Source organism: Macaca thibetana, chromosome 4 (genome assembly GCF_024542745.1).
Source record: "Macaca thibetana thibetana isolate TM-01 chromosome 4, ASM2454274v1, whole genome shotgun sequence".
Lineage (NCBI taxonomy): Eukaryota > Metazoa > Chordata > Mammalia > Primates > Cercopithecidae > Macaca > Macaca thibetana.
Genome location: NC_065581.1, coordinates 167,979,018 through 168,002,589, shown reverse-complemented (window position 1 = coordinate 168,002,589; position 23,572 = coordinate 167,979,018). Strand labels below are relative to the sequence as shown.

The window sequence follows — 23,572 nt, the reverse complement described above, 5'->3', positions numbered from 1 at the left end:
GGAGAGTTCTGTGGGGTGGATATTTCTGCGTCTGTTGAGAGTTATGTGGTGTGGAGAGCTCTGTGTCTGTGGAGGGCTCTCTGGTGTGGAGAGTTCTGTGTCTGTGGAGAACTCTGTAGTGTGGAGAGTTCTGTGTCTGTGGAGAATTCTGTAGTGTGGAGAGTTCTGTGTCTGTGGAGAACTCTGTAGTGTGGAGAGCTCTGTGTCTGTGGAGAACTCTGGTCTGGTGAGCTCTGTAGTATAGAGAGCTCTGCGGTGTGGAGAGTCTTGTGTGGAGATCTCTGTCTATAAATACATCTGTGTCAGTAGAGAGCTCTGTGTTGAGGAGAGCTCAGTGTCTGTGGAGGGATCTGTGGTGTGGAGACCTCTGTGTATGTGGAGAGCTCTTTGGTTTGGAAAGCTCTGTGGTGAGGAGATTTCTCTGTCTGTAGAGAGCTCTGCGGTTTGTGGAGCTCTGTGGCTTGTCGAGCTCTGTTGTGTGTAGCGGTCTGTGTCCGTTCAGAGCTCAATGTCTGTGGAGATGTTTGTGGAGGCACTGACCCTTTCACAGCACCAGGGCTTACTCCTGAATATGTGGGTATTGGGTCCAGCTCATGGCCTTCTCTCGCTGTCTTGCGTTCTTCCATATCTTGTGGCTCAGCAGCCCACAAATGGACTTCTTGGAGAGAAGAATGCAGCCTCCACCAGGCCTCTCTCACCTTCAAATCACGTGTGGCCTAAAGTTGCCTCCTTGTGTATTTTAATTTCGACCTAAAGGTTTCTGTGTACATCATGAACAATAACCTAAATGGAACTGTAAACAGACTGTAGCCTACTCTTGTGCCAATCACTGAGTTTTGGCCAGTCTAAGGTCGCCAGCTCTCTGACCATGTTCAAATACTGCAAACCCCAAGCTTAGCTAATCTGGCTGTTTCTGTACCTCATTTCCATTTTCTGTACATCTCTTTCTTTTTGCAATCTTAAATTTTCTTCCACCACATGGCTGCGCTGGAGTCTCTGAGTCCGTTCTCTGTTGGGAGGCTGCCTGATTTGTGAATCATTCTTTGCTCAGTTAAACTCCTTTAAATTAGCTAATTGGTTTTACTTGTTTTTTTTTAGGTGGAGTTTCACTCTTGTTGCCCAAGATGGAGTGCAATGGCCTGATATTGGTTCACCACAACCTCCACCTCCTGGGTTCAAGCAATTCTCCTGTCTCAGCCTCCGAGTAGCTGGGATTACAGGCATGTGCCACCACACTCAGCTAATTTTTTGTATTTTTAGTAGAGATGGGGTTTCTCCGTGTTGGTCAGGCTAGTCTTGAACTCCCAACCTCAGATGATCCACCCGCCTCAGCCTCCCAAAGTGCTGGGATTACAGGCATGAGCCACTGCGCCCGACCCCGTTTTACTTTTAACAAGCGTGAATGCATCTGTTTCTGAGCTATGTGGGCAACATGCTTGTGAGGTGCGGACCTGCCCTCCAGGACGTGCAGCTTGGTGAGTCGAGAAGAAATTTTACCCAAGGGCAAGTAGCGAGAACACAGCAAACCGACGCATGCAGAGGGAGATCCAGCAGTCAGACCGGGCGGGTGGAAACAGCTGAGCGTCTTCAGTGGCTCGTGATGGGGACAGACGGCCTAGTCTGAGAAACTGAGGCAGGAGGGACTGCCCAGCTTCAGGAGGGAGAGTAGGAGCCTGTCCCAGGCCCAGCCACTTTGGCGACAGCAAATTACAGAGCTACCAGAAGGAGGAGAGGCCCAGGCTGTCAGGGAGCACTACCGGCTGCCGAGAGGGTAGGGGGCCCTGGGCCCGCCCTGCAGAGGTTCCTGCTCAGGTTCTCCGGAGCCTGGGTGGAGCAGAGTAGAGTCATGACCTGTGTGGACCCTGCAGTGCCCAGATTTAGAATTCTGCCAACCTCCAAGCTCACCATCAGCCTCCTGCGGCCCCACTTGTTGCTGGGGCAGCTACTGTACCCCGACCCCATCGTCCCCACACAGAGGGTCCCAGCCGCAGGTCCGTGGGGGCTAGTGTCTGGCCTCCCTCCTTCTGACTGGCTGAGCAAAGTATCCGCAGGGCACAGAGCAGGTCACAGGGATGCCAATTAGAAAGGATAAAGCTTTTGCGGCCTAAGGCAGTTGTGGGGTTCACTTCCAGTCTTTGAGAACACAGGAGACTATCTGTTTTGAAATTAACATAGAGGTTCCCCAAATCAGTACAGTTTCCCCTCCTTTGGGGCTATGACAGTGACCTTTCCATCTGAAGACAGCAAAGCAAGTGAGTCGGTGGCCGGGTCTGCTCTCCGCCCGCGTGCAAGTGTGGGAGCAAAGAGGCACCCAGAGAAGCCCCCGTGGCCTGGGGCTCTTTGTAAAAAAGACAAGGCCCTGAGCAACATACTGGCTCCTGCTGCTCAGGACGACAACCATGCTTGGCTGCTCAGCGGGTCTGCACCGCCTGCCGCTCCAGTGTCCTGTCCACTCCACAGCAACCCCAAGCTCTACCTCCTGTCCACGCGTGTGTCTGTGCACACAGCGTGTTGCGGTCAGTGAATGGCCTCCTGCTTCTCGAGCGCCATGAGGCTGGCTTTTGTTTGTGTTTTTCTTACCTAGGACTGGGACAAAAGATGGCCTGATGCCAGGAGGTGCCGCCCACCAGTGGGGCTAGGCTGGGAGAGCTACTTTCTCCCCACCAGAGCCACCTCTGCTGTCAGTCCTAGGCTGCAACCTCCTGGCCTTTCTGGGCCACACTGGGACCATTCTCTTGGCAAAATCTGAGTGAAGTGAGGAAACCGGGGGCTCTTATGAAATGTACAGAGCACAGGGTGGGCATCGGCTGGGCTACGTCCCTGGCCGGAGCTGTCCGCCAAGTTGGAGGACAGAAGAGCGTGCTGGGAGGGAAACATGGATTCACCGCAGTGCTCAGGCCACCAAGCACACCACCCCCCAGACACCAGGGAAACCCAAGCATCTGCACAGGAGTGAGATTGTGCTAGATTTTGCTAGAATCAGGCCCTGCCAGTTGAGGAGCAGCTGGTGGGAGGTGGGAGATGTGCAGGCTGAGCACAAGCTCATGGTGTGTGATGACTCAGGCCCCTCACTGGAGACACCAGGTGAGAGGAGAGACTGCAGGGCCTGGCACACACAGGCCCACTCTTCCTGCTGCCGGCCAGAAGGAGCTGTGTACACAGCAAGGCGGAGAGAGAAACATTAACCAAATTGCAAGTTTCGGATCATTTGTCTTATTGTGGCTTCAGGAAAAGTTTATCTTTCAAGCAGGCCCACCTGTTCTTGTAAAACCTTATCTGGGCTATTAGGGGGCGAGTCATCAGTGCTTGTTCAAACATTCCACTGAAGAGGGGAGCGGAAAGGAGAGGAGGTGCGAAGGTCACTTTCAAATTTGGAAACCTCTCTTCCCTTGCTTGAAGAAAGAGAGATCTGCACTGAACGCGTTTGCCCCTCACATTTCCCTCTGATCTTTCAGGGAGCCCAGGCCGGTTCGGGGTGCAGCTGCACCCATTTGTGGGCACACGCCAGTCAGAAAAGTTGTGTTAATTTGCAGTGAATGTTTTCAAACTCCTTTCTCAAAGATGAAAGTGTTGCCACCTTGTCTTGGCTCCTGCCAGGCTGTGTGGCAAGCGTGTGTGTGAGTGCAGTGTCCTGATTCCCGGAGATGCTGAATGAAAGCCCAACTCTGCATGATTCCCCGGCCCACACCTCCGAGCCTTCCCTGCTGGGAGGAGCACCTGGTGTGCACAGGCCCTTGGATCAGGGATGTGTGCGCCTATCTAAGATTATGCTACAGGAATTCAGGCCAAAGACAATGACTTAGATTTTTGGCAGACTTAGATTTTTGACTGATATTTCACATCACAGTGCTGTAATTGTAATTAATTATGGTGCTGCGTTTCTTTACAAGGTTGTAAAACGCAAAAGCTGAAGTTGCAGGATGGTCTTGAATGATTGACTAAAATTGTCTGCTTCTCTAATGCTAGGCAGAACATATAAAAAGATAAATCCTATTAAAACCCCTCCTTCCGGAGAGCAGAAAATAAAGGGACTCAAAGTCCATCACTCTCGTGTGCTGCCCAGGGCAGCACTGGGGCCACAGACACTCTTGCCGATGGCTATTTTGTGTGTGCTGCAGGCTTCCTAACAGAAAGGAGGCTTTGTAAGAGCACAGAAACATGCCCATGCTTCTTGGATGTGCCCTGGGACAGAGCTGAGCAAACCACGTGAAAGCAATATGTGGTATTGATTACTCAGCAAATATAAACAATCCCATACTCTTCACAGCTATGCCTTTATTCAGCATTTTTCAACCTTTAAAAGACTTGAAGTCATTCTACTTTGCTGCCTCTCTCCTTTGCTCAACTACCTTCTGCCTAGAGCAGGCCACATCCTACTGGGGCAGGGAGCTTTGTACTCAGCTCACTGGCCTCCAAGGCCTCACATCCTACTGGGGCAGGGAGCTTTGTACTCAGCTCACTGGCCTTTGTACTCACCTCACTGGAAGGAGGTCCACTCTCCTGCTGTTGCCACCTCCTGGTTGAGCAGCACCTTGTCTACGACTGCCTCGTCTTCATTCTTATTGTATTTATTTCTGGTTTTCTGCTGTGCTGCTTTTATCTCATGCGTATATGAAAGCCTTTAAGAAACATCAGAGAGTAATGGAGACGGAGGTGCCGAGAATCAGCAACTGCAGAAGCCCTGGGCTCTCTTCCCCAGTGCTGTTGTATTAAAAGATTTTGTTATTGTCCGTGGTGGTTTGCCCTTTTTGAAAAATGGAAGCATCAAAGTTTTAAACTCATGTCATCATTAAAATAACAACATTCATTGTTTGAAACAAAAATTAACTGTGAAGTGAGAGTTTGAGAAGTCTTAGTCAGAACGCAGTGCTGACCTTCATCTGCATTTTGGAGCCACCACATCCAATCCATCACCCGCTGGTTGTAGCAGCAGAGAGAAGGACGCAACCCCTGACCTGCTGTTGTTTTATGGCTGATGATTCAGAAAGACAGAAAAAATGCCCTCATTTTAGCAGCTTTCATTTGATCATTCTCTCCCACCTTCCCCAGCCTCTAGGAGATGCGTTTATTGCCAGCTTCACTGCAGAGGAGACAAATAAGTAACCCAGATGTTGGCATTTGTGGCACCTTTGCAGACGCCTCCATGACACATGTCATATCATACACCACGTATTGGATGTAATGTGAGCAATTTATGAGTCCAGATGCATCAACTGCTCTCCTTGTGCCCCTGCTGACATTCCCCGGAGATCAATATCCTGTAAAAAGCCTGAAGATTACTTCCTTTCAATGGTGAGTGCCTGCTCCATGCCTTGGAGATAAGACATTTCTACTCTTGGTCCTTAGTCACCATAAAATCATAATGTGATTCTGTAGAATTGAAAGGTGATAAATAAGCTTAGGAAATGATGGTGTTTCGGGGAAAAAAGTGGACTCACTGCCGCGTCTCCTCAGTCCTTCCTTCCGACACTCCTCTGTTTCCATGGAGACAGTGCTCCAGCAGGACCACCTGAACAGGCTGACACCAGTGGGCTCGGATTTCTTACTTCTCATTATTTTATTTCAGAGAGAGTTTTAAAGTGTGCATCATGTCCATTTAATTTTATTGACAATGTTTATCTAATCTATCTGCCTGCCAATCTACTCATCTATCCACACACACCTACTATATTCAAGAAAGAATTTAAGGTGCTTTCTTCACTAGAAAAGGTATCTATTATTTTTCAAGCTCAGAGAAAAATGTTAGCTTTTAAATAATGACACAACTGTATTAAGTTGTTTCTTCTATAACATTTTGTTAAATGAATTCAAGATGCTGTGGAACTCTAAATGCTTAGGAAAACATGGCATCCTTATGGGAAATTGTGTTTTGAATGACACATGCTGTAAAGGACAACCAAACACATTTGTATGTAAAAATAAAATTCAAAAACTTTAAAAAATGTTTGCAAACAGATCCAAGATTTAAAAACATAAGATAATCTATACAGAAGCTGCATTTCGTATTTGATGAAATTTAGTGTTAAAAAACTTAATAAAATAGGATTTGATAAGTATTTTCATAACATGGTAAGATACACCTATCTCAAACCAAAAGACAATATCAAGTTAATTTCTTCAACAAATAATAAGAAAATTAGTAAGATGTAGGGATAAAATTGATGTACAGAAACCAATAGCTTTGGATGATATAGCACAAGAAATTACTCCCATTTAATCAGCAAGAAAAAGTTCCTAGGAATAAACTTAACAAGAAAGTTAAGATCTATATGAGATATGTTTTTATCCACCCTCAAAAGTTTATAAAAGAAAACTTGAACAAATAGAAAGACTTATGATGTTCCCGACTAGGAAGACTCAACATCATAAAATACCAACTTTCCCAAACTTACTATGCAAATTAATGCACCTAAATAAAAATAGACTGAAGTTTTTCTGGATCTTTGTATTTCATTTATTTATTTATGTATTTTACTGTGAGGTGAGAACTAGACAATCTGATTCTAGCGATAAAATAGAAAAAGAAGCAAATAAAAATAGGAAAATCCAGAAAAAAAAAAAAAAGAGTAAAGAGAAAGAATTAGCCTTACCAGTTCTTAGATCATATAATAATTTTAATAACTAAAACACTGTTGTACTGGGTCATGACCAAACACACAGAACAACAGAAAAGCACAGGAAATGCAGATAGACACAAAAATAGGAGGGAAATTAGTAAGTCATAAAAGTGACATCTAAAATTGTTAGTGAAAAAAAACTATGTGATAAATGGCATTAGGACAACTGAGTAGCATTCGGCAAAATAAATAATAAAAGATGAAACTTGCACCCATGTCTCACAATGTATATAAAAATAAATTTCAAAAAGATAAAATATTTAAATGTTATAAGTAAAGCCATAAAAGTACTAACAGAAATCATGGACAAATTCCATGATTTTTTAAACTAAAACTGAAAAATACAAATGCAGTAAAAGAATTTATAAGTTAAACTACATAAAAATAGGAATTTCTGCATGAAAAACTACCATCAACGAATTAAGAAATCAAGACAGACACTGAGGGAAAGAATGTATTTTCACCTCTTATCACAACTTACATCCTTAATATATTAAAAGTTCCAAAAAATCAATAAGAAAGAAAAAGATAAAAAACTCAATAGATCCATAGACAAAAAACTTTGATGGAATGGTCCAGTGAAAATAAGCTAAATAGATGGTCAGCCTTACTAATAATAGAATAGGAAACCTATTCAATCAGCAAATGTCAGAAGACATCCAGATGTGCAGGTAAGGAGCCGTGGAGAAACAGTGGTCTTCATGCCTGGGAAGAGCGAATCGCATGACCACAGGCAGGATAATTTGGCAACACCTAGAGAATTACAAAGATGTGTGTCCTCTGACCCAGCAATTTCACGACAGATTCTAAAGACAAATGCAAAATGGTATATTAGCAAGAGAACAGTATTATCTGTTATAACAAAAGATTTGAAAGAATCTGTGTCTATCAACACCAACCATCCATCCAGTGTGGTACTGAAATACTTCACAGCTGTAAGAAAATGGAATGCTACTTGTACTCATACGGGGGAGTATTCAATTTATAAGAGCAAAGTGTAGTAAAGTGCATGCAATCTGCCACCATTTGTGTAAAACACAGAGAAGATGAAGATGAAGGTGAGCACTCACATTCCTGTGTGTTTGCATCTGCATCAGGAAGCTCTAAGGATGCACAAGAAGTTAATCATAACTCATGCCCTTAGTGCCACATATAAAGAGTTCCTAGAAATCAATAAGAAAGACTTTGTTACACAGAAGACTGTAATGAAACCAGGCAGAGGAGGATGTGGATGGAGAACAAACTATACTGAATGCTTTTCATGTTTTTTGTTTCTGAGCCATGGGAGTTATCTCCCAATCAATAATTTAAAATTTAAAATTAAATTTTAGAGAGTGAAATTATTTTTCAAGCATGATTTCTTCAAGATATAGGCTGTTTTGTTCAGTTTATGATGCATCTTTTTTATTTCTATAAATGTAGGGGGTACAGGTGTAATTCTGTTACATGGATATGTTGCACAGTGCTGAAGTCTGAGCTGTTAGTGTTCACCCAAAAGATGAGTATTGTACCCATTAAGTAATTTCCCATTGTCCACTCACCTCCATGCTCACACCCCATCTTTTTATTTAAACAACACTTTCTTTGATGTTTGGGGCCTCAAAGAATAAATACTACTATTTTTCAACTAGACAGACTCTCACTGGCTTCACAGGCCAATTATTTTGGCACTATAGACAACAATTAAAAAGCAAATGTTAAGTGGTTTGTATTTATTAATGGGTTAATTTAACAAGAACAGCCTTTTCAAACACTGCAAAGCGTATTTTCTACAATAAGATTTTCTATTTTTTCTTTTGCCTTTGTTTCCAGCTTACTAAGTACAGATTCTGCAAAACTTTTTCATAAGCCAGTTCTGTGGAACCCCTTTCTGGCCATTTCCTGAAGCAACTTTCTTTCCTAATCATCCCCACAACACGAAGGCCAGGTTCTGCAAGTAAAACGGTGGTGAGGCAATTCTGGACTCATTTAAGTGGCAAGCCCAGGAGGGTGGGTCTCAGAGAACACGTAGAGGGAAGTGGAGGCTCGCGCAGTGTGGAAATACTGACCAGATGGAATTAACCACCTTCCCGGAAGCAGGACTGGAGAGCGCTGTGGAGCTTGCCACAGGTTCTGCTGGATAGGAAAGTGTGTCTCCTCCACCTGCTGTCTGCTTCTGTCCTGTCTTAGCCCAGCAGAGCTGTTTTAATGCAGACATTTGCAGCCTGCCCAGAACTCTCCTGGAACCAGTAAGTCACCAGTTAGGAAAAAGATCAGCACCGACCAAACAGAGATGTTGGAAACCTGCATTAATCCCCAGTGGAGGCAGAGGCTCTGAATGCTGAAGCCACAGCTGCGACATGGCCACACTCTGCACATGGCCCCAGGCACTCAGATTTCTGCACCCTCAGGGTGACTCACAGGCTCCAGAGCCAGGGTTCAGGCCCTGCTGACCACAGTCAAGTGTCCCCTGCTGCCTCAGACCAGGGCCGAATTCCTGGTGTGCTTCCCTCCTGCACCCACTCAATGGCTCTGTGGCCTTTGCAAGCACCTGCCTGGCAGGGCTATGACAATGTGTGGAGTCAGACGATGGTGCCAAGTTCGGAGAGGACTTACAGTGAGACAGTGTAGATAAAGCCTGGGGCCCAGCTCCCCAGCAGCACCTGCTCCTGCACTGTGGCCACTGTGGCAATGTGGCTGCTTCTATTTCCTTGAGCACCATTGCCATTTTATCCCAGGCAGGGCCCCTTCGCCCCCTGCACCTGCCACCATCTGTCCTCGCCCCTGACTCCCAAGCCTCCTATCAGTCCTGGTCTTGGAAGGGAAAGAACCCCTGGCTTGGGGAACCTGCCAGTCCTGAGGTGGCCACCTGCCAAGGCCCTGGCATTCCCCCATCATGGGGCTCCTGCCCCACCGCTGAGCTCTCCCTCTCACTCCCATCCCCTTAGCCTCTCCTGGCTGGGGCCTTGCTGTCTGTCACCTCTGAACAGAGCTGACGCTGACACCGCGGAACGGCAGGGACCTGGAACCGTTCCACTCACCTGCTTCAGCCAGCACCTTGAGGACAGATCTTCACCTGCACTTGGAGCGTTTAGTTGAAATACAGTGTTGATAATAATGTAACTGTGTGCAAATACTAGAGCAGGTGACTCTGGTGTGAAAGGGTGAATACTTGGGAAGTGTGTAATTTTTGTCTGATAAGTTTAGTCAGCAAGCAGCTAATTCATGGCAACATAAAGAAAGTTGATATGAAAACTGCCTTTCCCCTACATCCCTAAGGAGACTGCCAAGAAGACCAGGACATGCTACTACGTATGTTCAAGAAATGATGAAGGGGAGCACTGAGGAGCTAAGATACACGGGTTTAATCTCAGATTTACTTCCGATGCACCGCCCGAGTGTCTGGAGAGGAGAATCTGGACTCCTTCCTGCATCCACTTTGAGAGGCGTGGCCCCAGTACGTATTTGGGAAGCCTTTGCGGTGGCAAAAGTCATGAAATTAGGTGGCAACACCTTAGGACCGTCAAAAGGGAGGGTTGCCTTGGGAATGAAGGCTTGGTGTGAACAGATTTGGCTTGTTGGGTCTAAAGAACAACAAAGTATTTCTCCCTGGCTCTTGGAATTCAAGGTCCTGAGCTCTTCAATCCTGGGCAATTTCACATTTGCTCATTTCGCACAAGCAGGAGGCAGGGAGAGTTGTTGGGATTCGTGCCAGGCAGAGCCAATCACATCAGGGGCCCTGGGTAAAAGGGGGTGGGGATAGCGCAGGCACCAAAGGTCTCCGCATAGGGTTGCCAGCCACCAGTGGACACCAGATGGGAAGGGAAACTGCATGCCCACCATTTGCCTCTGCCTGTGGGGTGCTGCCCCCACAGTGCCTCTCAGGCGTCTGCAGCCTCACATCTTGTTTCTTCTCACCCCCAATGTGGATCACAGCCGCTGCAAGTCTCCGTAAGCACCACAAGGCCAGCGGCCTCCCCTCGGGCTCATAGGATGCCTGAACCACCAGCCTCATCCTGAACTCCCCTCCATGGATGTGAGCCCCATTAGCTTTTCCCCCATTTAGAGGCAATGGAAGGCCAAACCCCCTTAGAGAAAGAACAAGAAACTGGGGTGAGCCGCCTCATGTGTTGAGATGTAGAAAAGTGAGATTTATTTGCAGAGTAAAGAACCAGGCTCCACTGTCCTGAGGGTGCCTCTGGTCTCTCACAGCTGGATCCCCTCATGTTTCCCAAACCCATGTCCAGATCTCCCCCTCCCCACCCTATCTCTTCACTCCTCGAAAACCAGCTCCCCTAGCTTTGCCCAGACCATGCAGCGACACACGTCAGGTAAATCTTTCTTCTTTACAGTAGACTCCGAAATTCGCCCTATGTTCCCCACTCCCCTCTTCATCAATGAAAAGGAGCAGCTTGTGGTTTCCAGCACCGGGTGCTTCCTGTCTGCGGCCCCTCCAGGACATGGGCTATAAAGTTTCTCTTCCTTCAGACGCCTTCGTGCACCAGCCTGCACCGACCGTCCGGACCTCAGTCCACCTTTTCTCCATCCTGAGCCACAGCACATGTCCCCTAGGAATCTGTGGCTCTGACCACCTCTGATGATTTACTCCCCCGTCAGTCCCCTGGGACCCCCGAGACAGTTCACCCTGAGCCCCTGGCCTTCTGGGCCTCCCCAGCTGTGTTTCTGGTCATTCCTTTCCTTGAGTCCCTCCACCCTGGATACCCAGGGCACAACCCTGGCCTCCCCTACACGCTGGCTTGGTTCTTCTCAACCATTGCCATTGGCTTGGTTTCTGTTGTATTTGGTTTTTAGGGGTCAGACTGCCGAGTGCTGTTCTTCTCCCGGGCTCTGTCCTCCTCTCTCTCCTTGGGTTGCAGCATCCAGGTCTGATCCAACAACTCCACAGCACACAATGTGGCCCAGGCCATGCACGGAGGAAGACAGCAGAGCAGCCACGAGGCTCCCAAACGGAGCCAGGGCCCAGGCCCAGCACACCCTGCCCTCAGTCCCCTGCATCCACTGCCCCTCCTGCACCCGGCACTGGGCAGCGTGGGCTGTGTCAGCGGTGTCCGTCCTCCCTTCTCAATATGTTGTGAGCTCCACTAGGCCAGGACTGGTCCTTGGAAGCTGTGGGATCCTCAGCTTCCCTAGTAAAATGTCTCCCACATAGCGGTGGCTCCACAAAATATTTATTTCCTATTATGTCCATTTATTTTAAAAATTTCATGCAGGCCAGAGAGATTGGAATTATCAATTACTTTAAAAAATAAAAGGATAAAGCAAGACCTGGAAATACGAACCCAGCAGCACTGGAATGCACCAACTAAGGCAGAGAGACCCCTTGAGATTCCGCGACTGCTGGACCGTTTAAGGCAACATCATATCTCAAGCGGACAGGGAGAGAATCCGCCCGTCTTGGGGGGTGGGGTTTTTAAGTGGATTTAAGTGGATTTAGTGGATTTAATCATGGTCTGGACTTGCCCAATTTTCTGTGCTATGCTGTGGGAAGGGACAAGGTCCTAAACTACGCTCACAGGACTTAAATCAAACAAACAACACACACAGGTGGGTGGGAAGGCAGGCAGATGACTCAATTCTGTGCCCACCACCCATGGCCCCTGATGGGCCATGCCTTCTGCTTAGACAACAGCCTCCTGGAGCCCACAGATGGGGGCAGTGGCATAAAGTCAGACCTGCAGCTGAGGCCTGACTCACCGCAATGGCCCTGTCCCCCATCGCCAGTGACAGACCTGTCACTTTCTCACTGATCCTTCATTTTCCTATGCAATGGGGCTAATATTGTCTCTTTCTAAGGTTGCTATGAGGATTAATTTTTGAGATAATAGACATTGAGATAACAAACCTGCCAAGTGCTACATTGACGTGATTATCCTGAGATTGAGAGGAAATGTCAATGCGGCACTAGATGGTGGCATGACCGTGAGTGGGAGAGAGAGTGTGGATGTTCCGGATGTCCCTGGATCTCTACCAAACAGAAGATGCAGCGAAAGGACAGCCAGTGTTGCCAGTGTCTCCTTTTCCCCTCAGGGCAATGAATTACGGGTTTTCGGTGCCTTAGTTTTCTTCCTTTCAAATGGAGTTAATAATACTGTCTATTCACAGACGTGAACAATTAATGATTGCAAAGGCTCATCTGAAAATAAATGAGCTTACTCATAATGGTGGTGCTTGATATTTATAATAATAAGCCTGTGCTGCTGGCTTCACAAACTATATTCATTGGTAGAGGGCTTAGTTTTATGACTGGCTTTTTCAAACTTAACATAAAATACTCTTATTTTAAAGTAATCAAATGACCTTCCTGCATTTATCCAGGGTCTTATTTGGAAAAACTTAAAATTTGATCACAGATCTATTTTAAACAGTGCCAAGTTAACTGACATTGATGCCATCGTATCTGGGGTCCCTAGAAATCCAGAAGGGGACAGTGAATGGTAGGAAGACTCGGACTCGGGTCTGCCTGTAACACTCGGAGCCTGCAAGGCAACACAGTGAACTGAGTTGTATTAAAATGACTTGGTGTGGCTATAAACCAAACCACACCCCTCTAGCCGACGCGAAGAGCTTCCCGTACAAGCAGTGAACTGAGTTGTATTAAAATGACTTGGTGTGGCTATAAACCAAACCACACCCCTCTAGCCGACGCGAAGAGCTTCCCGTACAAGCCGTGGGTGGGAGGGCTTCTCCTGTCTCCTCTGCAGCAGGCAGACATGGATGACACCGAGGTGTGAATTCAGCCTGCACCTCCTACAGATGAGCTGTTGAAGGCGATGGCCACAGCAAGGCCGCACCAAGTGCTCTTTAAACTCAGCAAACTACCCAAAGAACAGAAAACCAAACAGCGGCATGTTCTCACTCATAGGTGGGAGCTGAACCATGAGATCACTTGGACCCAGGAAGGGGAATATCACACACCGGGGCCTATTGTGGGGTGGGGGATGGGAGAGGGAGAGCATTAGGAAATACACCTATTGTAAATGAGGAGTTAACAGCTGCAGCACACCAACATGGCACATGTGTACATATGTAACAAACCTGCACGTTGTGCACATGTACCCTAGAACTTAAATAAAAAATAAAAAATAAATGAGTATTTCTTTAAACAAAGAACCTTCCCGGCATTGCCTCCCGAGGTATGATTAATGAGGCCGGCACCTCCTTCCTCACTCAGCGATCACTTCTCTGCAGCGCCTTCCCAGACGCAGGTTCCCTCACGGAGGCGGGAAGATTTCAGGCGATGTCTGTTCTTGTCTTTTGTCAACACAGAGAAGGATGGAGACCCCACTGGTCAGGCGAGCCCCGCGGTCCCTGTTCCTCATTTCACCGCCTGGGGAAGCCTGGTCCCCATCGATTCGCCAAGGAACAAGGAAACAACACGTCTTACCTGGATGGCGGGTCCCCCTCACGGTGGCCTTGGATCTGGCTTCAGCCGGAGAGGCAGCGCCTCGCTCACGGCTCCGCCGGCCGCTGCCTTACCCGGGAGCGCCACCCCGTGCCCCGCCAGAGGAAGTGCAAGTACCCCCGCAACACGGGCCGAAAGCCACACTGTGGACCCGCAGCCCAGCTCCAAGAAATCCCAAGTCCATTCACCAGAGGAGCTTCTCCACCAAATCATCGAAAACTGAAACGACAAATGAGTCTCCACGGGTATCCCCTTGAGTAGGCTGTACGGAAAATGCAACCTGGTCAGCTGCATTTCTGCTGCCAGCCCTCCTCCAGGCAAGCACTGGCCTCGAGAAGGGCAAAGGGCAGGTAGCAGCTTCCACGCAGGCGGCCACGGCGTGGGGTCACAGTTCAGAGGCCTTCTCAGCTGAACCTGATGTTAGTCTAAGCTCGGGCCCCAGAGTGAGGACACGGGGTGAGGCATCCGATTCCCCATCAGCTCCTTTACCTAAAGCTGTGCAGAGAATCTGAAGCTATGAGTGGGGGTGGGGGAAAGATGTACAGGGGATGCTTTGGTTTCACTCCTGAGATACCAGAACGTCCTCTGAACACACATGCAGATAGTTGGACTTCTAGACAGACGAAATCCAAATCGTTTCTTTCCTCCCAGCATAAGGGAACGATCCGGTAAAAGCTGGTGTTCATCGATGCTACTTGTCCAGAATGGGGCTCAGCACCCACCTCACTGTATCCTAACATCTGTCTAATAAGGCAGGGAATGTCACTGTCACACTCTGCAGACGAGGAAGCCAAGCTGTCAGCAGGTCCACATCTTGCCACAAAACCAGTAACCTGTGGTGCTGAGATCGCACACCAGTCGTCCACTGCCACATCCGTGGCCTCCTTCTCTGGGGTTTGCCTGCCTCCTGATGGCCGCCATGCCTCTGTCCCATCGCAGGGGCTGGCTCTTCCAGTGGTCAGTACTTTTTGGCTGCAAGCAGCAGAGATTCCCTCGAGGGCTTGTTGAAAGCACTCACCTCAACGGGGCCTCAGAAAGGGAGCTGAGACCATGCATGGGGCTGCAGTTTCTCCTCACGCTTTGCATCCCTGGCCTAACTCTCCCTCGACAGGTCCTGCTATCTCCACAAGGCGGCCAGCCCAGCCCTGTCCTCCTCACCTTCCAGCTCCAGCCGAGCAGCCCTCCCCGCATCATCTCCAGCTGCTGCCCAGGCTGTGTGGAGCAGGTGTCCAGCGCCCATCCAGCCACTTTCTAGAGGGCAGAGCAACTGGCTGGGACCATGACAACACCTGGCCCCGCCCACACGCCCTGCAGTAATGCACTGAGTGCATGGCAGCACGTATGTGCCTCATGTGTCCTGCTGTGATGCACTGAGTGGCACACAGCATTATTGTGTCAATCATGTGTCTTGATGTGATGCACTGGTTCAGACAGTATCATGGAGGCAGTGTTTCTCTAAAACTGTCAAATTTGAGGAAACAATCTAACAAAAGCCACTTGATCAACATTCTGTAAAGGTGACATAAATACTTCAAAAATGTCTCTGATATAGAAAGAAAAAAACAAAAAGTGAGCTAGTCCAGATTTTAAAAATAAAAGATATAGTAACTAAAAGCAGTTGCGGTGCTTGGATAAAAACAAACAACAGAAGGTATAAATGACATTAGTAGACACACTGGGAAAAACTTTATATGGACTATATATTCAATAATGGTGCTGTGTTATTGTTAAATTTCCTTCGTGTGGTAACTGAAGGGGAATGATTTTGTTCTCAATGGATAATGCTCAAGTATTTGGGGGCAAAATATCACAATGACTAACTTTCAAAATGGTTTAGTCAGAAGAATGACAAATGTACACTTAAAAGGGGAAAATAAGTGTGGCAAAATGCCAACGACAGTTGAATTGTCATGTGGGAACCCACTGGACTATTCTAGAAACATTTCTGTAGCTTTAAGATTATTTAAAACAAATGTTGTGGGGGAAAGAGCACACATTTAAGGTAGTAAAAATATTCAGGACACAAAGAGGGGATGCAAACAGGTAAAACGGCAGGGTTTCTCACCTCAGAGAGCTTCCTGAAGCTGTGCACATGCCTGTCAGGAAGGCGGTGGAATGAGCAGAGCTTCGAGGGGCAGGTCATGTCTCTACTGTGTGAAGCAGATGATGGGGTGTCTGCAAACAGTGAATTTTAAGCCATTTGTTTAGTCCACATTACAGTGAATCCAAATAAGAGTTTGGAAAGCCAGTCACACCAGACTATCTTCACTTTGTTTAATGATAGACACAGGCAGGGACAGGGAATGGATGTCCCAAATGGATTCTCAGCCACATGCTTGGAGACCCAGAGGAACGAGCATAGGAGACAGCAGCAAGTATTTGGAACAGGCCAGGCTATTCCATCATTTAATTTAAAAGGGGAGGTGGCTCCTGTTCACTCAGGAAAAAGTCAGGGGCAGGGCAGGTGCCAAATATACTAAGGTGATGCATTCTTCTAATATTGTTCAGAACACGTCTTCACATCTCATCAAAACAGCTTACGAAAGCAGAATATTCATCCTGTAGCTAAATTCCATATCCGTGCACTCAGGACCATGCACAACTACCTTAACTCTCCAATATGGCCTGTTGGATGAACACTTGTGAATTTGGACCAATATTTGCTGTTGCTCTTTGAAAAGAAGCATTTTCATCATTGCTTTTGATGGAAAACAAATTTAGCTAATCTTCCATTTTTTCCTTGCCTCCAGTAATTCTGGTCTGCTCAAGGCATTCAGCCAGCCAGCAGAGGTAGAAAATAAAGGCCAGGCACAGTGGTTCATGCATGTAATCCCAGCACTTTGGGAAGCTAAAGTGGGTAGATCACTTGAGGTAGAAGTTCAAGACCGGCCTGACCAACATGGTGAAACGCCATCTCTACTAAAAATACAAAATTAGCTGGGTGTGATGGCACATGCCTGTAATCCCAGCTACTCAGGAGACTGAGGCAGGAGAATTGCTTGAACCCGGGAGGCAGAGGTTGCAGCGAGCCAAGATCGCACCACTGCACTCTAACCTGGGCAACAAGAGCAAAACTCTGTCTCAAAAAAAAAAAAAAAAAAAAAAAAAAGAGAGAGAGAAAGGAAGAAAAAGCATGGGAGCCCACCAGTTGGAGACTGGAGTGAGGTATGATTGTGTCACTGCACACCAGCCTAGGTGATGAAGGGAAGGGGAGGGGGAGAGAAAGGAAAAAAGAGAGAGAGAGAAAGAGGAAGAGGAAGAAAGGAAGGAAGGAGAGGAAAAAGGAGAGGAAGGAAGGGAAAGAAAGAAGAAAAAAGGGCAGAAAGAAAAGAACAAGCATGCAGGAGAATTTGAAGCAGCTTTGCCACAGAGTTCCTGGGTTCCCCGAGTCACGCTACACCGTGGACCATCAGCCAGCAGAAATCCGTTCTTGTTACACCTGTGACCCCTGCTAGCAAGATGGTCAATGTGGCGGGATCCCTCAGGAAGGTGAAAACAGAGGACATTTGCCTCTTAAGGGTTAAACTCTAAGTTACTTCAATTGTGAGCAGAGACATGTAACACTGTTTAAGGAAAAACAACAAATTGCAGCTATATACGTTGTGACTGTAACCTGAATGGACATATATTGCAACTGACCAAGGAAGTGTCCCTCAGCAGCAGGATGGGCAACTGGGGAAAGAATACCAAGGGAAAGTGAGGTAGCCCAGCAGCATGGCTGCCCACACACCTGCAGGGAACAGAGCCACCGCTCAAGACAGCAGAGCCTCCCAGGGACACAAGACCCCGGCCCAGGAGCCTGAGCATCTGCACTTCAGATGTGGTCTCTTTATTGGAACAAGTCAAGATAGTCCCAGATCTCTGGTCTGCAGCCACTGATCTGGCAGATGATTTTTCTCTGTACCTACTGATATAGGTTGAGGTTTTGTCTCCTGCAATCTCATGTCCAGAAGCTGTCTTGTTCTCATCTGGCAGGGACAGCAGCAGCCTTGGTGGGAGTGCATCAGGGCTGTGCTACCTCTCCACTTCCTCCATGCAACCTAGAGCTCAGGGCTGCTGGCTGTCTTGCCATTCCACAGGACGCCACCATGGCCCATCACATTAGTGATGTGGACAGGAAACAAGACACCCCACTGTTTTGGTGAAATTATGACCACCTGGGCTGGGATGTAACTCTCGTAAGAATGCACAGGGCTGCTGCTTTGAAGCTTCTGGGGCCCGTGATCTAGGAAGGTATGGATGCACTCTGTGAGGGGGAGGACAGGGTGCTGTGCCCACGTCCACCGGCACTAGAGACGGGCAGGCACTCTGAGTCTCTCTGAAGCTCTGCAAGCAACATCCACCAGGCCACACACGCTACTCTGCTCATTTTCCAATTAACCTACAAACTGCCAGTTCCACACGAGGCCTAGAAAGAGCAAAGCCTCCAGAGCAGGTAGATGTAAAAGCTGGTCTCCCCGTTGGGCCACGGTGGCAATTAGATCCCATGATGCATGGCAGAGTCACAGACAGGCCCAGAGCACAGACCCCTAGGGTTCTGGGACAAAACCACACCCTCCTCTGCAGATAATTGCTCTTCTGAGAACCAGCTCTCAGCTTGTCCTCTAGGCCCTGATGGATACTGAACATCTATACTTCACCATGGCACAGCTAGTGACAGCTAGCTGGAACTTGAGCGGACCACCAAAGACTGCGTTTTCTGACCTGTCACGTCACCAGGTGAGTCAACTGCGGGAGCATGTCATCATTACATTCAGGCAAGATGTATATATTTAATAGGTATATAGGTGTACACACACATGCACGCACACGCACACACACACAGGTTAGGCTTTGGCATGTTCTGGAGCACAAGATACACAAGCAAGTGGTTCCGACACTCTTCGAGCCCACAGCTGCATGGACAGCACCCCTCACCATGCACCTATTGGCCCCACGGGGACTTCCCTAGGACCACTCACCCGAATTAAAAGTTGGATTTGATTTCTGCAAAAGATGCTGACAGCTGACACCACTTGAAGGTGAAAGTTGGCAACGTTCTAACCCATTTGAGTGGCCCTACAGAACAGCAGGGGAGGGGGCCCATGCTGTCAGTAGGCAGGTGGCACGATGGCTGCCTCATGCATGTTAGCCTTTCTCTCCAGCCACCCAGCCTTGCTCAATGTTCTCATCAACAAAGTGGCCATGGAGGCAGTGAAGGATGTTGTCAATGGCTTCAACCACATGGGTGTCCTCACTCCAAGGCTAGTCTGGCTAAGGTCCACTGCTAAATGTATAAATCTGCTAATGGGAGACACCAACACAATTCCTAGTATGAAAAACTCAACTGGAAAGAAGAGCCAGCCCCCAAGTACATCGGGCCATGTGTTCTGGGAGGGACAGAGACGCCTCTTGGCCACTGCACCTGGCTCACAGAAGCCTCATCTGCTGCACGAGTTGCTTCCAGTACAGCTTCCAGGAGACCTGTCTGACAGCAGAGCTCAGCAGTGAGGCCTGTGACGATCGTGATCCCGGCACACACCCCACTACCTCGGGGAGCCTCCCAAGCACCAGGCAGTGCTGGCTGTGATAAGGCCCCCCTTGAGGGCTGCTGGGTTGCCCAAGACGTGCCCTGCACTCCAAGCCATCAGTCAACAAGTGGTATGGATTCTCCCATGGCCAGAAAACATGGGTAGAGGCACACGTGGAACGGGAATGGCTCCTCTCATTACGCCCCCGCACAACTAGCAAGGTTTTGGATTCTCCGCTCACAATTCTGGACTCTGCTGGTTTGGGTGTCTTCATTCCTCAGATGCTTCCACAGACGGACACGAGGTGCCCACTGCCCTGCAGGTGGAGGCTGCCACCCAGCCGCACTGGATGCCTTGTGCCAATGAGTCAGAAGAGTTTACTGCTATGGCGAGGGGACTGTTCTCAATTGTCTTGGGGAAATACAGCTCCCACCACAGATTGGGGGGCTGGGAGGAGGGTCTAGAATTTAGGAGATTATCTAGGGAACCTCTTAGTATTCCTAAGTCCAGGGACAAGTCAATGGAAACCTACAGCTACCCAAAACAAGAAAGATTTCTAATGGGAAAGACCTTTCAGGAATGAGGGCTGGGTTAACTCCGCAGGTGAAAAACCACCACCTAGAGAGGCAAAGGAAAGGAACATGGAACAGCGGCGGAAAGGAATTTTCAAACACAAACTTCTGCCAGATCATCAGGTTGCAAAAACAGGGCATGCAGCAGCTCTGTGTGGTCTCCTCACTGCTTTGGTAAGATACACTGGTATCTACGAGCTAACTCTACCAGTCAGTTCTTTCTTTCCCTCTTCCCATCCCAGCACCACCATTAGCTGGATAGTCAACCCTATAGTCACCCTACATGCAAGTGTATCAGAGAAAGGTGTGACGGCTCTATAAAAGAACAGTCCCAGAGTGGGAATACTGACACATGGGATTTGTGCTTTGTGTCTCCACTTTTGGGAAGAGGAGGAACCGTCTTCAATTGCACAAGAGAGAGTTGTATCACATTAGCCAGAAGCATCACGCTTCCCCAGAGGTGTTGTTTACAAGGGGCCGGAGCTGAGCCAGCAGAGGACAAACAGCATGTGTTCAGCTCTGCTGCCACCCATGGCCCCCAGGTCTCCTCAGCTGAAGCAGCCTCAGAATGCCAGTCCTTCGATGGCTGCCAGCTGCACCCTGTCAAGGTCTGGAAGGTGGAAAAAGAGAAGCAGTGATTCACGGAGGGTGGGGCAGGGTGGCCCATGCCCAAGCAGACATGAGGTCAGGGTGGCCGCCCAGAGGCTTCCGCAGAGCCCCAGCTTTGCAGCTGCCAACTCAGACAGTGGGGGCTCTCAGGCACCCTCGAGAGCTGCAGCGGCTGCAGGAACCCTCGAGCCAGAGACTTGGGTTCGTCAAGCAGGGCCTGTGAAGAGCAGCTTCCCTAATCTCCTTTCCCCCAGCTCTCCCAGACCCTGGGATGTGAAACCCCCACATCTAAAAACAGGGAAGGGCTTCTGCTAGTTTTGCCAAACGCTGGCCAGGAGGCCTGCTGTCCAGCACCCATGCCTGCCCACCTCCCCTTTTAGGAGCTGGTCTCCAGCACTGACCTGGGAAGCTTAAATTTATCGGTTCTCTCCTCAGTCCCAGGGCCTCACCCTCCCTGCCCTGATGGCTGGTCCGGGAGTCAACGTCTCCCAAGGCCTGGCCGGTGAATGCAGGGGAAGGTCTCAGCCACAGCAATCGTTCTCAAGAGTAGGCATGTGGCCAGTAACAACGGAACTACACATTTCTGAGTAACAGTTGGGTGAAAGCAGCTCTCCCTTCTTCCTCTGGACAGTGTGTTATGGAGAGATGGAACCAAAAACTACAGCAGCCATTTGGTTACCACAAAGGAAGCCAGACTGAGACTCACATTGACCACTTGGAAAGGGTAAATCAGAACACTGCAGAGAAACAGAACCTGGACCCTGGTCAAGCAGACCCTCAACTCCACCCTACCTCTTTGGGTTTTCAATTTGCACACTGTTAAAATCTGTTAAAATTAAAGGCATCCTGACTTATAGGTTTTCATGAGTACTTTACTTGTGGATTTCTTGGCTAAATGTATTAACATTTGTTTCTTCTCACTAAAAGTCCAAATTTTCAATAAAACTGTATGTGTAAGATGGATAGTTTCATTCCACTTGTTCTTTTCGTAACTGGTGTAAGCCACCAGGTTCTCAGTGTACTGCAAGATTGACTTTACAAACCTGTAAAAAAAAAAAAAATTAATTTCTTTATCCATTCCACTATAAAATCAAACAATGAATTAAATGTCTTCTCTTCATTCTTGGAATTATTCCTAAATTGCACTTAATTTATGTCTGAGGATTCAAGAAAAATAAATCCAATAAAACAAAAATAAGAGAATACAAATGAGAGGAAAGAGAAAAATACTGAAACGTAAATGCTACTGGACACTTGGACAGGCTCCAACACAAGCACCTTTTCAGACATTCTTCTCCAGCCCGGACATGACGGCCGTCATTCCAGGAAGGAACTTAAGGGTCATCTGCACCAAACTGACACTTAACACATAATAAACACACAACACAAAATAAACACACAACACACAGTCATCCATTGGATACCAAAATCCAAGCATACTCAAATCCAGCGTGAAAAATCAGCTCCCTGAACATGCGGGTTTCACCATGAGATTTTTGTGTTCTGTTTTTTTCCCACATTGATGTTTGCAACCAAGACCACAGCAATTTCAATCTGTGCTTGCATGGAACGCAGAGCCTGCTGATACAGAGGACCAACTGTATTTACTGAAAAAGCTTCCTGGACAAGTGGACCTGGGCAGTGCACCCCTGCATTGTTCAGGGGTCGGCTGCAATGACAAGCAGACCTTTTAACCTGCGTTGTTCAGGGGTCAGCTGCAATGACAAGCAGACCTTTTAACCTGCGTTGTTCAGGGGTCGGCTGCAATGACAAGCAGGCCTTTTAACCTGCGTTGTTCAGGGGTCGGCTGCAATGACAAGCAGTCCTTTTAGCCCTGTCAGGAGCCTCTTGGGCAGCGTGCCCTCCCCCTCCTCACACATCCAGCTTCCATCCCCCATGATGGAGGGGCTGGCTCAGAGGAGATGCGTGCCACTGAGACAGCTGTTGCTGTTAAAGAGATTTTACTTAAGATATTTGTCAAAATGTTAACAGTGGGGTCACTCTGACTGATGACAATAAATGTCATCTTTACTTTTTCCATGATTGCCAGGTAGTTTCACCAACATTTTATCTTGAAAATATTCAAACTTAAAGAGAAGTTAAAAGGATAATATAATGAAAAGCCACAGAACACTTTGTCTAGAGGAGGGTTCTCTACTGGGGTGATTTTGTCCCCCAGGGGATATCTGGCAATGTCTAGGGCACTTTTGACTGTCATGCGGAGGGTAGGGGTGCCATTGGTATTTTGTGGGTAGAGGCAGGGCTGCTACTGAACGTCCTACAATGAGCAGGACAGTCCTGCACCAGCCCCACAATACCAGCAGTGCCAAGCATGGGGCACACTGAGCTGGAGTCCTCAGCTGCTAACAGTCTGCATGTTTGCTCCCCTCACTCTCAGCAGGAGTCTATGCTTCTTTCCACAAGACACCCCAGTTGTATTTTCACGTTCATTTAAATGTGTACTGAGGTGCCTGGCACCTGCACAACTTTGGCTTAAAACCAACAAGATACCCAGAACTTCCTGGCAGCCAAGGGAGGCTGGAGCCGGAGCTGCACTCAAGCCCAGATGACAGCTTGTGTCACCGCTGCCCAGAAGCCTCCTTGGTTTGGAATCTCTGGATGTAAAGTGGGTCACACAAGTGTCACACTACTTCAGACTCCCAGATCGGGATGGTCTTAAAAGTAGACTTCCCGAATTTGAAACTATTAGTTACATACGCGAATTTGGTTTTCGGCTGGGCACAGTGGCTTTTACACCTCTAATCCCAGTACTTTGGGAGGCCAAGGTGGGATGATCCCTGAAGGGCAACACAGTGAGACTTCATCTCTACAAAATCATTCAAAAATTAGCCAGGTACAGTG

The 23,572-nt window shown here is 48.0% G+C and overlaps 1 protein-coding gene and 1 pseudogene across 8 annotated transcripts in view; one reads left to right on the top strand and one right to left on the bottom strand.

Moving 5' to 3' along the window:
• Positions 1-11,522: 11,522 nt before the first annotated feature.
• LOC126953480 (putative uncharacterized protein encoded by LINC00242) lies at positions 11,523-14,373 on the top strand (annotated as a pseudogene).
• Positions 14,094-23,572, bottom strand: part of ERMARD (ER membrane associated RNA degradation) — a 129,332-nt gene continuing 119,853 nt past the window's right edge. For 4 of the 8 annotated variants that reach the window (XM_050787114.1, XM_050787107.1, XM_050787113.1 and 1 more), the window contains one exon: positions 18,842-21,753. In XM_050787114.1, coding sequence (XP_050643071.1) covers positions 21,546-21,753 — 208 coding nt within the window. In that variant the 3' untranslated portion in view covers positions 18,842-21,545. Of the gene's footprint in view, positions 16,195-18,840; positions 21,754-23,572 lie in introns of those variants that run through there. The other 4 variants (XM_050787115.1, XM_050787108.1, XR_007724899.1 and 1 more) reach the window with 3 other exon arrangements.